The sequence below is a fragment of the Oryzias latipes genome, chromosome 10, assembly GCF_002234675.1.
Source record: "Oryzias latipes chromosome 10, ASM223467v1".
Lineage (NCBI taxonomy): Eukaryota > Metazoa > Chordata > Actinopteri > Beloniformes > Adrianichthyidae > Oryzias > Oryzias latipes.
The window spans coordinates 25,392,639-25,409,054 of record NC_019868.2 but is presented as its reverse complement, the minus strand read 5'-3'; the positions used below and the strand labels follow the sequence as shown (position 1 = coordinate 25,409,054).

General features: G+C 40.5%; 1 protein-coding gene across 2 annotated transcripts in view; it reads right to left on the bottom strand.

Annotated features, from left to right (window-relative positions):
* Nucleotides 1-16,416, bottom strand: part of aff2 (AF4/FMR2 family member 2) — a 206,348-nt gene extending 189,932 nt beyond the window's left edge. For both annotated transcript variants that reach the window (XM_020706761.2, XM_020706762.2), the window contains exon 1: nt 16,169-16,416. In XM_020706761.2, the coding sequence (XP_020562420.2) occupies nt 16,169-16,221 (53 nt within the window). In that variant the 5' untranslated portion in view covers nt 16,222-16,416. The remainder of the gene's footprint in view (nt 1-16,168) is intronic.

Here is a 16,416-nt window from a genome sequence, read left to right as displayed (position 1 = left end):
GAATTGGTGGCAATTGAAGAAAATATATAAAAAACCTGTAAAATACCAACATGTATTTTAAAATGTTGCCTCAAAGTTGACTGAAAACAATCATCATTATTATGTTCAAAAGTTTTGGTCAAGAGTCTAATGCTTAGGTCACAAGTACAACTGCCAATGCGCGGTGGGGAGACATCGGCAGAATCTTCAAGGTCAATTTGAAATTGTTGACCTGGTCATGACTGTAGACACGTCAGTCAAGAATCTGTCAGTCACGCAGGGATGACACCTTCACAACAGTTGGGCGGTGACAACCAGCAGCTCTGATTGGACAATGTGTAAATGTCTCCGGATGGTGGCCGTTCATTTCTAGTGCCACTGGCCGCAAGCTGCCCTGTAACAGGTTATAAAAAAAGTGGGCAATTCAGCACCCCTCTGCTGCAACCACTGCCCCACCAACAACTTCTTCTTCTTCGCCCTTCTCGTGAGCGTTGCTCGCCTTCTATAAGTAGTGCAGCAAGGGCAATGTTCGGTTTTCTCCATATCCTTCTCAGGATCAACCGCAATTCGTCGATACGCAGGTCTTGGAGTCGCTGTGGTGCTACTAAAGGCATGATGAGTTTTGAGCAGCATCAATGCCGTCTCCCCATTTGGACCCACGGTGGCCGGGATCGTCAGATTGACGTCTGGTCCATCCCCCCCTGGCCCATCAACGGCCCTCATCGAGTGCCCGCGCTGCCAACCTACGATTTTGAACAATGGTGGCAGTGGGACTGGGGCCGGGGATGGCTGGAGGGTGACAGTTTGATCATCAGATGATTTTTGGGGACCAAGGAGACAGTTATCGCACTGCTGCCTTCCTGTCTGCCACCCACCTGTCACTGGACTGCCACCGCGCGACCTCCATCCGTACCCAAGCAGCCACTGGCTGATGTAAAAAATAAATCGTTCAGTTGCCGTGAAATGTGGCGTGTAAAAGTACGCCTCTCGATTAGAACTTGCATTTAGGTCACGGCGCGGTAACATTTTAGGATATGTCACAGTAGTCTGAAATTGCTTGTTGATGTCAGCAAAAATATCAACAGTTGACTGATTATATGGATAATAATGTTGGAGCTCAGTCAAAATTAAAATGATCTTTAGAGCAACACAGAAATAATCTGTGGCGATTTTGGCTTAGATAAGCCAATTTCTGGTACCCAATTTAAGTTTTTTTTGTTTTGTTTACATTTTAAAAAAGGAAAAAGACATTTCAACTCGATGAGAAGCAAATGATCAGAATGTAGAAAAAAAACTCCTCACTGACCAATTTTAAGATATGAGCTCATTTAACTGCAACCGAAGAACCGGACTGCGCCAAATCTACGTCTGGCAAAGCTCGTCATCATCAGCTTCTCTTGTGTCGCTACAACAAGGACTGGCATAAGACTGAGGAGTAAAAACTGGGCTTGAATCATTGAGATTGTGTTCCTCATTTTTGGACGTTCATTGAACAAAAAGTCACCTGTTGGATGACAAACACAGGCAGGAGTGAACGAGAAAACAACAAAACGAGCAACATTTGTGTAAATCACAGCAGAGTCGTTGGTGTGAACACTCTCGGGGCATAAAACATCGCCCAATGTCGGATTAAACCCCCCCCCCCCCAAAAATACAGGAATTCTGATTTGATATAAGCATCATCAGACAAAGTGCTGGCAAATGTCTTTTGTGTTCTTGTGCGAACGCTGCAGGCCAATTACAATCAAACACGCGCTCCCCCGTCATCTCCTGCCTCTGCCCGTGTTCCTCTGGATCTCCCTGCCTCTTCCTGCCCTGTGTAAATAATGTAATTTGTCACAGACAGGCCTCCGTGTAGAAGATGACCTTTCCAAACCTCACAGTAAATTGGCCCCGGCTACAAAAACGACGTCATTAGCCCTCTCCTTCTGTCTCGCTCTGCCTTCCTCTGTATCTCCCTGCTTGCAGATTCATGTTTATTACTTCTGTTTAATTCAAAATTCATTGTTTAATATAGTGTCTCGCGAGGCTAACTAGCTCCCTCTGTCCATCTCATTGTCTCTCCAATGTGCTGCAGTCACAGACGCATAAAATCATAGAGCCCTGCTGGGAGTAAATGATGTTGGCTTTTGATTGTCTAGCGTGAGCAGAGGGAGGATTTTCAAGAGCAGCTCTTGTAAATGGTATTTATTGTGCGCATTGTGACTTAAATTACACAAAAACAGATCAGGTAATCCCCCTAGAACTGCTTTTCTCCTTACAGCAGGTTTTATAATTACACATTTATTTAATTGATGCTTGTGTTACAGTATATTGTTCTTGATGCTCTGAAGTACTGCTATGGGATGTAACAGAGGAGCTAAAAACCACATTTTGACAGCATTATTAAAGAATACTTTCCAACAGTTTCAATGATTGTAATCAAGCTAACACAATAAGACATATAAAGTCTGATATGATTTCTATTTAGGGTTTCAATTTCTAAATGTTAGGGGTTTAATCAGATCAGGCAATCATTAGACAATAAGATAAAACTAAAGTGTCAGATTCTGCTCATGTTTTTTAAACAAAGGCCTGCCTTTTTAAAATGGCTTTAAATTAAAATTTAGAAACCTTCTTACTTGATATTTAAACTATTTTCTGTTACTTCTGTTTTTACTCATTGGATTTGACCTTTTTTATTCACTTTTACTGATTTGTATCAGTCTATTAAGGTTGATTTATCTGGTTATTTATATCTATTTGTCGATCAATCTCTGTACAGACTGCCTTTAGTTTGCCACATTTACATAAATCTTTGGTCGCGTTCAAATATTTGTTTTCATGCTATAAAACTGGACTTATTTTTCTGTGACAGTTTGAAATTTGAGAGTCTAAAACAAGAGATAAAAGTGTGAAAATGGTCATGTCTGTCTCTAAAAAGTGTAGAAAGGGTGTAGTGAGGAGTATTAAAACATCTAGAATTTTTGTTTAAAATAAAATAAAATGAACTACTGCAAGAATTTCACTTATCGCAGGTTATTTTTAATACGTAACTCGCATGATAAACGAAAAACGACTGTATTTTGCCGTCATGTTAAAGTTCACGTCTGGAAACCTCTTAACACAAGGGACTTAATGTCCGTCCCAGCTCAGGGAAACATCAACGTGCGAGATGTCTTTGAATAGGTCCTAAACTGTTCTCTGGTTAGTTTCTGTGGCTCAGAAAAAGTGAGAATTTTGATCAACACATGAACCTAAACTGTAACTGATCAGAAACAATAAAGGATTTTACCTCAGACTTAATGTAAAGTTCATGCAATATTTAGCCAGCACTACCTTAAGTTTTTAGTCAAGTCTATTCTACATTTTAATGCTAACTTTGTTAACACTTTTTGTTAACCTTAAAAACCCACTTCGACACTTTGATAATGGTGTTTTTATTAGTGCTGAGTATCACCAATAATAACTTTACATATTTGTATAGAAATACATTAATAATCTATATATGTGTTGAAGATATTGATATCAATCTCATGCAGTTCCCATACTGTAAAATATATTAGTGAAAGAATAAACCAATGAGATTTTTAACACCAGACAAATCTATTAAGCTTGGATCAATTCAGATCAATTGATCATTTTTATCAACCCAGTCCTAGTTTTTCACATGTTCTTGTGGCGCTTTTCTGATGATAGAGGAACGATGTTATGAAAATTAAGCTTAAATCGCATTTCTTTATTTAAATCATTGTGAATCGCGCAGATTAAAAAATGCCGTTGGAAAAAGCCACAAGCGTCCTGCTCCGCTCCATTCTGATGCATCCAGAGCATGTAAACAGAGAGCTCTCAGGAGAAGGAGGAGGCAGGGTTGTTCATCGCCAATGGTCCCACCCACAACTCAGAGGTGAATTTCTAATGAACTACCGCTGCTCTGTAGAAACTATATCCTAGAAAATGACACAGGTTTTTCTTTTTTTGCCTAAAATCGGAATGATCATAAATAAATGACCACTGGGAACGCTTTGAAAATAAACCATTTGCCTTGTGGTAGAGTGTCCGCCCTGAGACTGGAAGGTCATGAGTTCAAATCCAGGCAGAGTCATACCAAAGACTCTGGAAAAATGCACCCTTAGCCTCCCTGCTTGACACTCCGCATGAAGGGGTTGGATTGGGGGGTTAAACCACCCAATGGTTCCCAAGCGCGGCTGTGTCTGCAGCTCACCGCTCCCCAAGGGGATGGGTCAAATGCGGAGAACAAATTTTACACACCTCGGTATGTGGCAGCTAATGGGACGTTAAAAGACTTTAATGTTTAACGCTGTTGGACCGTCTGTATTCTTATTTTTTGGATATATTTGAAGAATTATTGATACTTATGACATGTTTCTATTCAAACCTTTGAAGGTGTTTATGGAAGCTTGAGGCTAAATGAGGTAAAAGGCTCCAGTAACAGACAGCCGGACGGGTTTCCAGCTCATCTGTGAGGGGATAAACCCCCCACCCGCGGCTTTCTGCCGCCTTCCAACACTCACACAGACACACAGAGCAGGTATCAACAGCATCACTGATGCCAGCTACAGCAGAGAGGAGAGAACCACCGGATCAGCGGGTTCAGCCCTGACTGTGTGAGTGTGCAGGAGAAAAAACTGTGTGTGTTATCATTCCTTAGCACCGTGCTCCTCCTGGCAGTTGGCTCTGCCAACCTTGGGACCTGGCGTGCACACACACATGTATGTGTGTGCGTGCGTGTGTGTATTGTCTTGGTATCTTGGGGGCAGGAGGGCAGAATCTACCAGCCGTTGACTGCCAAGTCCCCTGCTCTCCTGTGCTCAATCTCTAAGCCCTCCAAACGTGTGTGTGCGTGCATGTGTGTCTGTGTGCTAATAAACTCAGGCCACTTATCTGCTCCCTAATATCAGACTAAATTTGCCGTTTAAGGACAAAACCGTCTCCAAATATTGGGTTTAACTGCAGTCAAAGTAGCTTTCTGCATCAAACCATAATCGGTGTTTTAGTTTGGGCCCTAATTGAAATAAAAGTCCTAATGAATAAACATAATGTCTGAATATCATAACAGACTCACTGAACTAGAGCAGCAGAACAAACGCCACATATTTTATTCACTAATCGGACTAATTACCAGCGAAGTATTTTTCCAAATACATAGGAAATGCCACTTCAAGCACACATTTTTAATTAGTCCCAACAGTTCACTTTGGATCGTTATTCTAAGTAAGTGCTCCATTCACTCCTTTGACCTGCACCTTAATCGGTTCTTTTTACAAACAAATGGTCATTACCATAAGCAAATTGTTTTCTAATTCAAATGCAGTCACTGGCGTGCAAACAGGCTCTTCATTTTTACTGACAGCTTGTAGAAAAAAACAAACTCCGCTCGTCTTCCTGTTTTTAAAAGTGACTCCAAAGTTCCTGTGCCTATAACATTTGAAATAAATTCTGCCTCCTGGAAACATACATTGGTCATAAAAACCATAAGAAATAAAAGAAATATGGGCATTGAAAATGTAAAGATGTAAAAACAAAAAAACAAAAACTATGATGGTAACACTTTATAACAACTATCCGTTATAGCTAGTTAACAAGTCAATAATTAACAGTAAGTTATCGAGGTATAAATGACTTGTTAAATAACTGTTAACAGTTTGTTAAGGATCTATAAATGTATCTTATTGATAAACAGCAGATAACTAACAAGCTTTTAGTTAGACAATACTAAATAACCTGTTACCTGTATACTAATGAGTTCTAACTGTACAATAACTAACAGTTTATTAATGATTTTTTACCTAGCCATAATGGATAGTTATTATAAAGTGATAACAAAACTAGAAGCATCCGTTTGTTTATTAAAATGTTAAATAATTTTGCATCTAAACTTGCCAGAGTCTGTTTCCATGTTGACTTAAAATACTTCATGTGAACTGACTGCTGTGTTTTTTTACTGTTTTAACACAGAAACACAAATGTGCACAGGGGGGACATCTGTAAACTGTCAGGTAGAAATATTTTATGATTCAACACATTCAACACATGAAAACATTTTTAACTTAACAAATACAAAACTTTCAGTGACAAAATTGGAATTTTTACTATTTATAACTAAAAGAGAAGCTATTTTTTACCAGAAATGAAGAAATCAATGAGTTGTTTTTTTTTTATTGGATTTTCAAATTAAATGTTGGTTTAATCAACTAATTTTTAAACCTACAAGTTCTTTTTCATCTCCCAACTTGATAATAAACCTGGTCGTGAGACACTTTGGTTAAAGGTTTAAATGTTTTTGTGAAGTTAAAATGTTTTAACCAAAAGGGACAAAGGAAAAAAAATCCTAGAGTGGTCCAAACCAGCCCATCCAACTACTTTAAAATAAAACAGAGACCCTGCATTACAGCACAAACAGGAAAACTGATTTTTCTACTTTTAGGCAAATAAATGATTATAAAAAGTTTATAATCAAAGTTTTTTTCAATTAACTAAGTAAAATCCAATTCAGGTGTGCACTTGACTGAGGTAGGGGGTATTTTTGTGTAACAAGCTGATTCGCAAATGTTTTTCAGATATAAAATGGACATAGAGGATGCCAGAACTGTCAAAAACAAGCAGTTTTACATGGGAATCACTGAAAGCTTCATGGTTTTGGTTTTAATACAAGCACAGTTTGTCCTTTTTGTTTCTGTTTTGTTGACAAAATCACTTCAAGACTGTGGGTGCTCTCCTCTACAAAACTTTTCCTGACGGGCCACACTAATGTGTGCGGCGTTATTCTCAAATCAAGTTGGCAGGAAAACGTCAGTTGTTAGTCCTGATGATGTTTACGGCCCCAAAACCCCAACATTAAAAAGACCCATCTGCATCCTGTTACATTCTCTGGAACACAGTTTTAAAAAAATACACAGCCAAAGTCTGGAGTGGATCGTTGGCAGCTGGGCTGATGCTTCTGGAAGACATCAAATCCACGCGAACGACTCAGCTCTTTGAAATAAACAAATTCAATCTAATGTATTCAATCAATCAATAAGAATTGCAATTTCTTTATTTACAACTTCTTTATTTCATAATTTAAAGTCAAACTTAGAAACCAACAAATTTGGGCTGTTTTGACTTTTAACTGATATTTATGTAAATATTTGAACAAACGATCAGGTTAAAATCTGCTTCCCTAAATCATAATTATGCACTTTCTATAGTTGTGACACTTGACAAAGAACCACTTATGTTTACATTTGATCATTTAGCTTACATGAAAATCTACGAAACCCCCGTATTCACTATTGACCTCCATTTAACCCGTGTGGAAAATAATTCAACATTTCCAATCAAAAGTCGCCCTCTTCCTACTTTAACAGAGCAGTTAAAGTAAATAAAGAGCATTAGTAAATAAAGAGCATTATCCTGCAGGAGTGCAAATCCTGCAGGATAAGTCTTTAAGACCCATTGCAATAAAAAAATATATTTTTTGTGTATTTTTAACATGTTCTTGTGGTATTTTTCTAATGATGGACACATACAAAGAAAATGAGGCTTACGTTGCATTTTTTTATTCGTTTATTCAAATTGTTTTAAAATACTGTGTAAAAAGGATTGCATTTGTTGCATAAAAAAATATGCTGGGCGGCGCCCGGCTCCGCTCTGCAATTTGGAGAGGAAGAGGGGGCGGGGTTGCTCCTCGTTCAAGCTGGCTAGCTCCGATAGCTCCAATGTTGCCCGCCATTTTTGTTGCACTGGTAATGTTTTGGTTGGATGTGTGAAAGGCTGTAAGCTAGCGGAACTCAAAAGATGATCAAAGTGGGTCTTTAAGTGAAAATGACTATAAAAAAAGTAACCCTTGCACTAAGAAACTACAAAAAACTCGATTTAATAAACAGAACGGTCTTATGAAAGGAACTGGGAATTCACGTCACCTGTTTGCATTCGGGACTCCGTTTTGTTTCTGTGATCAGAGCTTTCTTTCAGCACCACGGACAGTGACAGAGTCCAGGTGAGCTCACTCTTTACCTCCTTCACCCCTGCTGACAGACCCCCTGCTCTGCTGCCCTGCAGGATAATTGCATCGCCACTATGAGACAGAAGCTGACTTTATTTTCCCATCAGGGCTTTCTGCTGTCACTTTTGGAGAGCACGCTCTGTTTGTGATTTCTTGGCAGCTCAGGACGAGTCGCAGTTCGCCATTGCAGCCGCTGATGAAGCTGGTGTGAAGTATCGCTGAGAGGAGGCTGGTTTGGCGAGCTGAAGCCGATCACACGGCGAGGAGAGAACTTCCAGAATGATGAATGATTTTGCGCCTATTGAGCTCGCACGTGTGACTGAGCTGATTGAGAGGTGGGAGGATTGACGGGCAGATTGAATGTCGGACTGTGAGAATGAATGCTGAATGAATCGGCTGTCGCCAGATTCCACCTCATTCTCCCGCTGATTTCACGCGAGGCTGGTCTGAAAGCAGCGCTTCGACACTTTTACCCCGACTCTTCCATTTTCGAACCGCTTCAAAGCGAATATGCAAACTATGTCGGATCTGATCCAGTCAAGAAACAAATAACAGTAATCAGGGGAGTCTTCCTGCAGATGTGAACTTTCAGGCTTCAAAACACGCAGCTGGAATCTTCTCATTCCACGCTGACGAGATGTGTAATCAATTCTTTAATTAACCACTTAAATGGGTTCAACCAATCACCATCAGCGTCAATTAACATTCAAAGCGATCGCTTTCAGATTCCTCCGCCATGATTAGCCGGCGACATGATGGGCAATTACAGTGAGGAGCGCACAATATTCGGGCCTGTTGCAATCACACAAAGCCTTCAGATCTGCGAGAAGGAGAATGAAACAAGAGGCAAGATGGGAGGAGGAGGAGGAGGAGGGAGGAAGAGCAACAAAGAGGAAAAGAGATGAAAGGGTATTTCTTTAGGAGGAGGAGGAGACCTGCAGTGTTCGTTCAGATTTAACAAAGGCTCGTGTAGCTTCACGATTGTTTCTGTTTTTTCGTCTTCCTTTCGGGGAAGATCTGCTGTCAGACTCGCATCAACAGACTTTTCATGTAAATCTGAGTGAATTTTAGAGGAAAATATTTAAATAAAAAGGATTCTATTTAAAATAACCTTTTTTTCCCTCTCGTCTTCTGACTTTTCCCTTCTCCTGTGGACATTTCATTTTAATATTAATTAGAACTGAGTCACATCAAAGCAGCTTCTGGAGCCGTTGGTTACCAAAAGACTTCCAGAAGGAACTTGATCTGGATTTTATGTTTGCTCAGACAAAAGTTGGATTTGGATGGATTTTACATGTCATGTCTGTCTGGTTCCATCATCATCCCTCCTCTTTCCCTTTTTTCGGGGCTAATTTCTTCGGAACTTGGATTACATAAACAGTTTTCGACATTGCCATCCTGCCTTTTGGAGGCTGACGCTCACTATGCTTACATGCATTTCATATTTCAATCTAAGCCAGAAAAAAAAACATGTAAAAAAATAAGAATGGTAAAAAATAAACAGGATTTCTGGAACATCTAGAACTGGGGTCGGCAACCTGGGCAACGCGTGCTAACTGGGAAAGACGGGGGGTTGACAACAATAAACACTTGATCTGAACAGCAATAACAGGCTCCTTGCACAGTCCGCAGGGTTCAGGGGGTAAAACAAAGAAGGCAAAGTCCATTTGACACACCTGCATCTCACCTACTTTACCTATACTGACCTGTTGAATGAGTGTTGGCTACAACCTGTCTGTCATCTACAGAATACCTTTTGAAACATTTTTGCTCTATGGATTCACCGAGCGGTACACAACCTTAAAGGTTTGTGCAGGTTCGCCCGCAGATGTGACCACTGCATGGATCTCATTTTAGCAAACAATCTTGGAGCTAAAAAAGCTGCTTTCTGCCTCAAAAGGTGTCAACATGCTGACAGGATGATAGTTGATCAATGACATTGGGATTATAGACACAGCAGGTGGACCGAAAAAAAGCCCAACACTAACAAGATGACAGTCGGCAAACCGGCATCCATCACAGCAGAGTCGGCCTCACTCGCTCAATAAATCAATCCTCCACCTGCACTTGAAGACTGGAACAAGGACACCGGTGCAAATGAAAGCACCGCTCCAACAACTGCAGCTCCGCCTAATTGTGCACAAAACATTTCCTAGCCTCCGACTGGAGAACGACCAAACAGAAGCTGCTGACGGCTCATTCCCGTCTGCGTCTCTTTGAGGAGGCCTCTTCAGGTTCCCACAAGGACCTGCTGACTGTTGTAATTGAGTGTTGGCAGTGGAAGGGTTACACATGTAGACGCCCTCAGCTAGTTGTTGAGCCCTGGGCAGCTCCTCTCCACCAGCGGGGGGTTAAGTACTTTGCTCCAGAGCCCCTCCGTGGTGGTGGTGGTGAGGGGGGGGGGGGGGGGGCAGTGTGTGTGTCACTACCCTCTCAGACTCTGCCAGCTGGAATACAAATTCAAAATGGCAACATGATTGTATTTTTCCCCGACGTGGAGAAGCAAGCTGGTTTATAGACCCTCCTCCTGTTTTTGCTCGGGTGATGAAGGAGCTGGAAACGTCTTCCAGTGTGAACCACGGCGACTTCGTAAGAACCCAACGGTCACATCAGTGTGACAGATAAAATATCAGAAGTGGTGTCTGTGGTCCGCTCGGTTTGTGGTAAAATCCATGTAATTTTATTAAAAAAAAAAAATTTGGGTTTGGGTTCTTATGGGTTAAACCACAGGGTTAATAAATATCCCATGAAAATGAAAAAGAAAGCTACAGCATTAAGTCCTATTTTTCCAGGATCAGGTCAACTTGGGCTCAGCGGGTCAGCCTCCACATATTCCAAAGTGTTCATAAAAGTCGGGAAAAATGAAGACATAAGCCACGTTCCAGAGTTTTTGTTCCAGTTTTCATGACCATGAACTGTGAGAAAAAGACATTTTTTGGGAAGTTTTCCTCCAATCCTGCAGCAGTTTAAGGTTTTAATTAGATTTTTTTTTTTTACAAACTACACGTGAGATTAGGCCTGCACAATATACCGCAAATTTATCGTTATCGCAATATCCAGCTCTGCAATATGCATATCGCAAAAGACGGCGAATATCGCAATAAATCGCAAACCCAAAATGTGTTAAAACAATCTTCTAGCAGCTTGAAGCATTTAACGAATCAAATAAATCCCTTTATGCTTTGACCAATCAGATGGACGCCTTCCCATTGTTTACCAATCAGATGGAGGCCTATTATGTTAACCCTGGTCCTGAAGAGCCTCAACCCTGCCTGTTTTCCAGCTGTCCTTAACCAGCTTGCTGTTGATTGGCTGACTCAAGTGATTTCACATCCTGATTGACTGAACACACCTGATTTTGGTTATCATTATCGAGCAGTCTAGGGAGAATTGGAAAACAGACAGGGTTGAGGCTCTTGAGGACCAGGGTTAGCCACCCTGACGTTTGTCCCCCATGTCGATGAAGGTCAATTGGAGTATAATTTTTAAACTGTTGCAATGAAATGGGAATGATGTTTTTGTTTATTTTTCTATTTGTTTATTTACCGCAAATTTATCGTTATCGCAATATTGATCACTAATATCGCATATCGCAAGTTTTCCTCATATCGTGCAGCCCTACGTGAGATCATTTCCATGATTTTTATTTAAAGAAAAGGGTCACCCCATCAGTTCTTGTGATTTTTCTTCTGCAAACTTTCAAGCTCTCAGGCCATTGTGGGCCGACTGTTCCACACTGTGCCACACTGCTCACAGGGCTCGACATAGCCATTTGTCCGCTGGCCCGGTCCTGTTTTTCAAGCAGTACGGACCACAAGACTTTATTTTTTACTTGTCCGCTCGGGCCACTAAAATATCTAACGGTTAATACATTTTTCACCTTTTTCAATAAAGTATATTTTGCGAAAACGTGTAGATTTACCTCGTCTTTATAATTCACTTTTTCTGCTAGTCCTGTGTTCAGACTTCAAGGGTTTCTATGGGAAACCTTTTATTCCTTTTATTAACTCTTCTCCTCCTCTCCCACCTGCGCGCGCGGCTGTCGCTGCCGAGCACCACGCCGCACGCGCTCACTCAATTTTTTTTTTTCAAACTTTATTGAATGTAACGATTCAATACTAAACAATGTTAAACAGCAAAAACGAAGGAACAAGCCAGTGGGTTATTATTACATTTTATGCAGATATATTTAAACTGACACACATATCAGCGCGCCCCCTGGTGGTTTTTCACCGCGATGATCATAAATCCAACACCGTCACTGAAGAGAGACTGAAGCATGTCAGAGATGTGGAAGACATGGCAGGAATAGATAGGAATATGTTAGATGGAGTGACGGGTGGAATTAGTGCTATGGACAGCAAGATATTTAATGAATGCATTGAAGATGAAACTGTATCCACTAAGCTTTAAGCTGAATGTCAAAGAATCAAAGGCAAAGACTCCAAATACCTGAATCTCAGAGTCAAATGGAGTATAATGTCAAACTACTTAATTTTCTTTTTCTTTACAACACTGTAAGCAGTAAGTATTTCTAGTTAGCTGAATGATCTCAGTAATTTAATTTTATTTAATTTTTCAATTATTTAATTTAATTAAGTAACTAAAGTAGGGCTGGGCGATATGGCCTAAAAATAAAATCTCCGATACAACGCCGCTTGTATCGTTGTATCGTGACAGCGATGCTTTTGTCAGTTTACCTTGTTGCATTTTCAAAAGTGCAGAATAAAATGTGACACTGAATTTCAAACGGCACATTGTAATTTTTGCATCTATTATTAAAGTATTTATTAATAGTAATACAGTGGAAATTAGTAGATTTGGTTAGAATGTTGATTTACAATATGCGCCCCTAAATTTTCTGGTTGTGCCCCTAAAATTTTCAGTTGGGGGCCACTGTGCTCCTAGTGAAAAAAGTTAGTCTGGAGCCCTGGGCAGCATGAAAACTTCTTAACTAGTGTTACTTACTTCACTGCAGTGCTCTCTTCAAAACATCTGAAACAGACTAGAGCAGATTTAAGTTTGATATGCTCTATTTTTAGTCATTGAAAAGTGTATAAATAAGTGCTAGATGTCACCAGAATGCACCAAATTTCCCCATATTAAAATTTTCCGTGGGGGCATGCCCCCGGACCCCCCTAAAGTTGCAAGCACCTGCGGAGCTGTGTGTAGTGTCGGGCCAGTAACTTTCAGGCAGGGCCAGTAACTTTCAAAACCTACTGGCCCTGTGGGCCAGTGCAAATTTCTGGGCTATGTCAACCCCTGCTGCTCTGGCTGTCACTCCTCAGGGGAGTCATTTTCTAATATTCAGCAAAGCTGTTTCAGAGATGAAGATTCATTGCAAGATTGCATTTTGGGAAATTTTCATATTATTTTGATATTTAATTAAAACAATTTCAGCATTTTGTCTTAAGTAGCATTTTTTACTACTTTACATTTAGCTCTAATAATCCGACTTTAAAACAGTTTTTTGTAGCAATGTTTGGCATCCATCTTTTTCCTTCAACCCCAGCTCCTTATTTAAAGACAATTATCCTTATCTTACACAATAATTCCACTATGAACCTGAAACTGCTACACAAAATAGTCAATTTCAAGTGCTAAATTTTGTCTTTTTTTTACTGTAAAAATCACAAAATGTGATATTAAACTGTTTGTCTCATATTTTAAGACAAACATAGACAGACAAAATAAAAATGTATATATTCAGAAACAAATCAAGAAAGTGAAAAAGTGAAAAATAAAAGCCTATAGACTTTCATTTGTCTATAGACCTCACCTGTTTAATTTAAAAAAAAAAAAGGTGAAGCTGCACTGAAACATATATTTCAAGGTGAATCCTAATTATGTATCATACCTCTTATGTTTGTTTTAAACCACAAATGTCAAAACTAAAACTTTTTCAAAGCCCCCACGTTAAATTTTAAATGAAACTATTCACATATAAAAATGTAAATATTTCCCTTTAGTGCAGCTGTTACCGCAGAGCGGAAAAAAAAGGGTTTTGGAATCAGGTTAAAAATATTTTTTTAATGATCTGGAGGAACCAGGAACTTATTTGACGTGTCATAAGCCCCCTAGTGTTAACTTAGTGAATTGACTTGACTTCAGGTAGTTTTGCTTTGCAACAAGCTTCAATCCGGAAGTTGCTAGTTGATCTAAAAACAGTAATATGCTATAGTTTTGATTAAGGGGGAAGATGTTTTTCCTTTGATAAGACTCCATCGCACAATTACCACACTTGTCTGACAGTAAGTCGCGTAAGAGTGTAAGTCGCAGACACCAAACGATACACAATAAAGAAGAAAACAAATCCTAAGTAAGTCACGCTGGAGTACATGTCGTAAAATAATTTACAAAAAAAAGGACATTTCATCCTGAAAGGCAAATCCGAATAACGGAATAGATAACAATAATAGACTGAATGTCTGCCCGCTTCACTACCGAAACACAATGATGCTTATTTAGCTTCATAAAACATAGAAGGAATCTAGTACATTTACAATTATTCGTATAACCGTAGCGTAATTCCATGCTAACAAGTCAACCAAACTCTTTAAATCACTTCAAATCACTAAATCAGTTGAATTCTTCATCCTTTGTGCCTGGTGGAAAACTGTGCGGCGCTTCTTCTTCTGTAAGAATACTGATATACACGCCTACACCGCCCTCTAGCAGCAGTTGCTATTTTTCTTCTTTTAAATCCCATATAGGTCACACCTGAATAAGTCCCACCCCTGTCCCACCCACTATGCAAAAAAAATAATTAAATACACAGAGCGACTTATACTCCGAAAAACACAACACTTGAACAGCCAGAGCACATTCAGACCAGCACAGCACAAAAGACTTTTACTTAGTTTTGCTTTCACACTGCACTTTTGAGAGCTTTCATAGTATAGGGGGTGCTGTTGCCTGAAACAAGTTCATAGAGTTGATAAATATCCATTTGATCATCACATATTCAACAGACAGATAATCACTTTCACTACTCCAAATCTATCTCTGAATCTTTTTTAGAAACACTTTCCTGATTTGTGTTTTTTTGTTCTGAAAACTCTCAGCGTTTACATTGCTTCCTCTTTCTAATAACCGTCTGCATTCACACTAAAGATGTTCCCCCTGGTTGTAAGAGGAACAAAGGTTCAGGTTCAGCCAAACTCAGGCCCGGGGTGAACACACTGAGAGTATAAATGTTTCTGTTGGATTAACCTTGCACTTAGATTGGACAGCATCCGAGTGTACAGTGGTACCCGAGTCAGTGGCTGGCAAATGCATGTTAGGTTAGAGATTGTAGTTAATCAGCTCAGGTGTTATGCATGGTCCATTGCTGGACAAAAGCTTTGTTACTTTATATTTCAAACTAAAAAAAATAAAAAAAACTACAGTCAAGGCATATATAGAGGTATAAAAATTAAAATAAAGTGAAGGAAATGCAGTTTTGTTTAACCTTTGTTGATCTTTAATGCTTATTTCTGACCAATGGAGTGATAGACGCCTTAAAAGCACTTCTCCTCTCATGGGTCTTTGTTCTTATGTCTCATATGAGACAGAAAATGACTCCCCTGAGGAGTGAGAGCCAGAGCAATATGGCACAGTGTGAAACAGTTTGCGCCCAAAGCCAGAGAGCTAAAAGTTTGCAGAAGCAAGATGAGAATTGGACATTTTTGCTTCAGAAACCTGTTTGTGGTTTGATGAAGATCTCCTCAGCTTCATCATTTCCACTCAGAAATGTCAGAATTAATGTCATGATGAAGCCAAACGCAGTCTGAGGGTTTAATAACATCCTAACAGAGATGGAGAGACGCTCCTTGCGCGCTCAAACAAAAAATCCACAGAGCCCAACTTCGCTCCGCGCGTGTTTCTGTGGGTGTCCCATAAATCACAGCAGCACCTGTAGTGCGCAAACACAAACTCTGCGCGCGCGAATGGCAGCGTTTTTCCTCCAAACTTACGCACGGACGCGCTTCATCCATGCGGACGCGTCCGTGCGCCACGGATCCCCATCCAGCCTGGATACATGTCATCCTGCAAAAGCCGGCGTCGTGTTGGTGCACGTGCGTGTGCACGCCTCTCGGTTTTGACAAAGGAACGCTCCGGGACTCGGTCTGACACCCCCCCCCCCCAAACACACACACACAAAATATGCGTACACGTCCCCTCACCTCTCTGCCATGCGCGACCATAAAAGCGGAGACTCACCAGGGTTGTTCGAGCTCCCAGTCCCGGAAAAAGTCGAATTCAAAGAGGTCCATTGCCGCTCTGGTCCGGTTCGGTGTTAAAATCCAAAGTGGGAGCTGTGTCTGCGCCTACATGGGCTATGGATCCTGCGAGTGTCAGCCTGTGCGGCTGCGTGCGTGCGTGAGTGCGTGCGGGTGAGAGCAGAGACAAGCTGCTGCCGCCGCCAGGAAGCTGCTACGTGGTCGAAGCGAGCTGACAGCCAAGCAGAG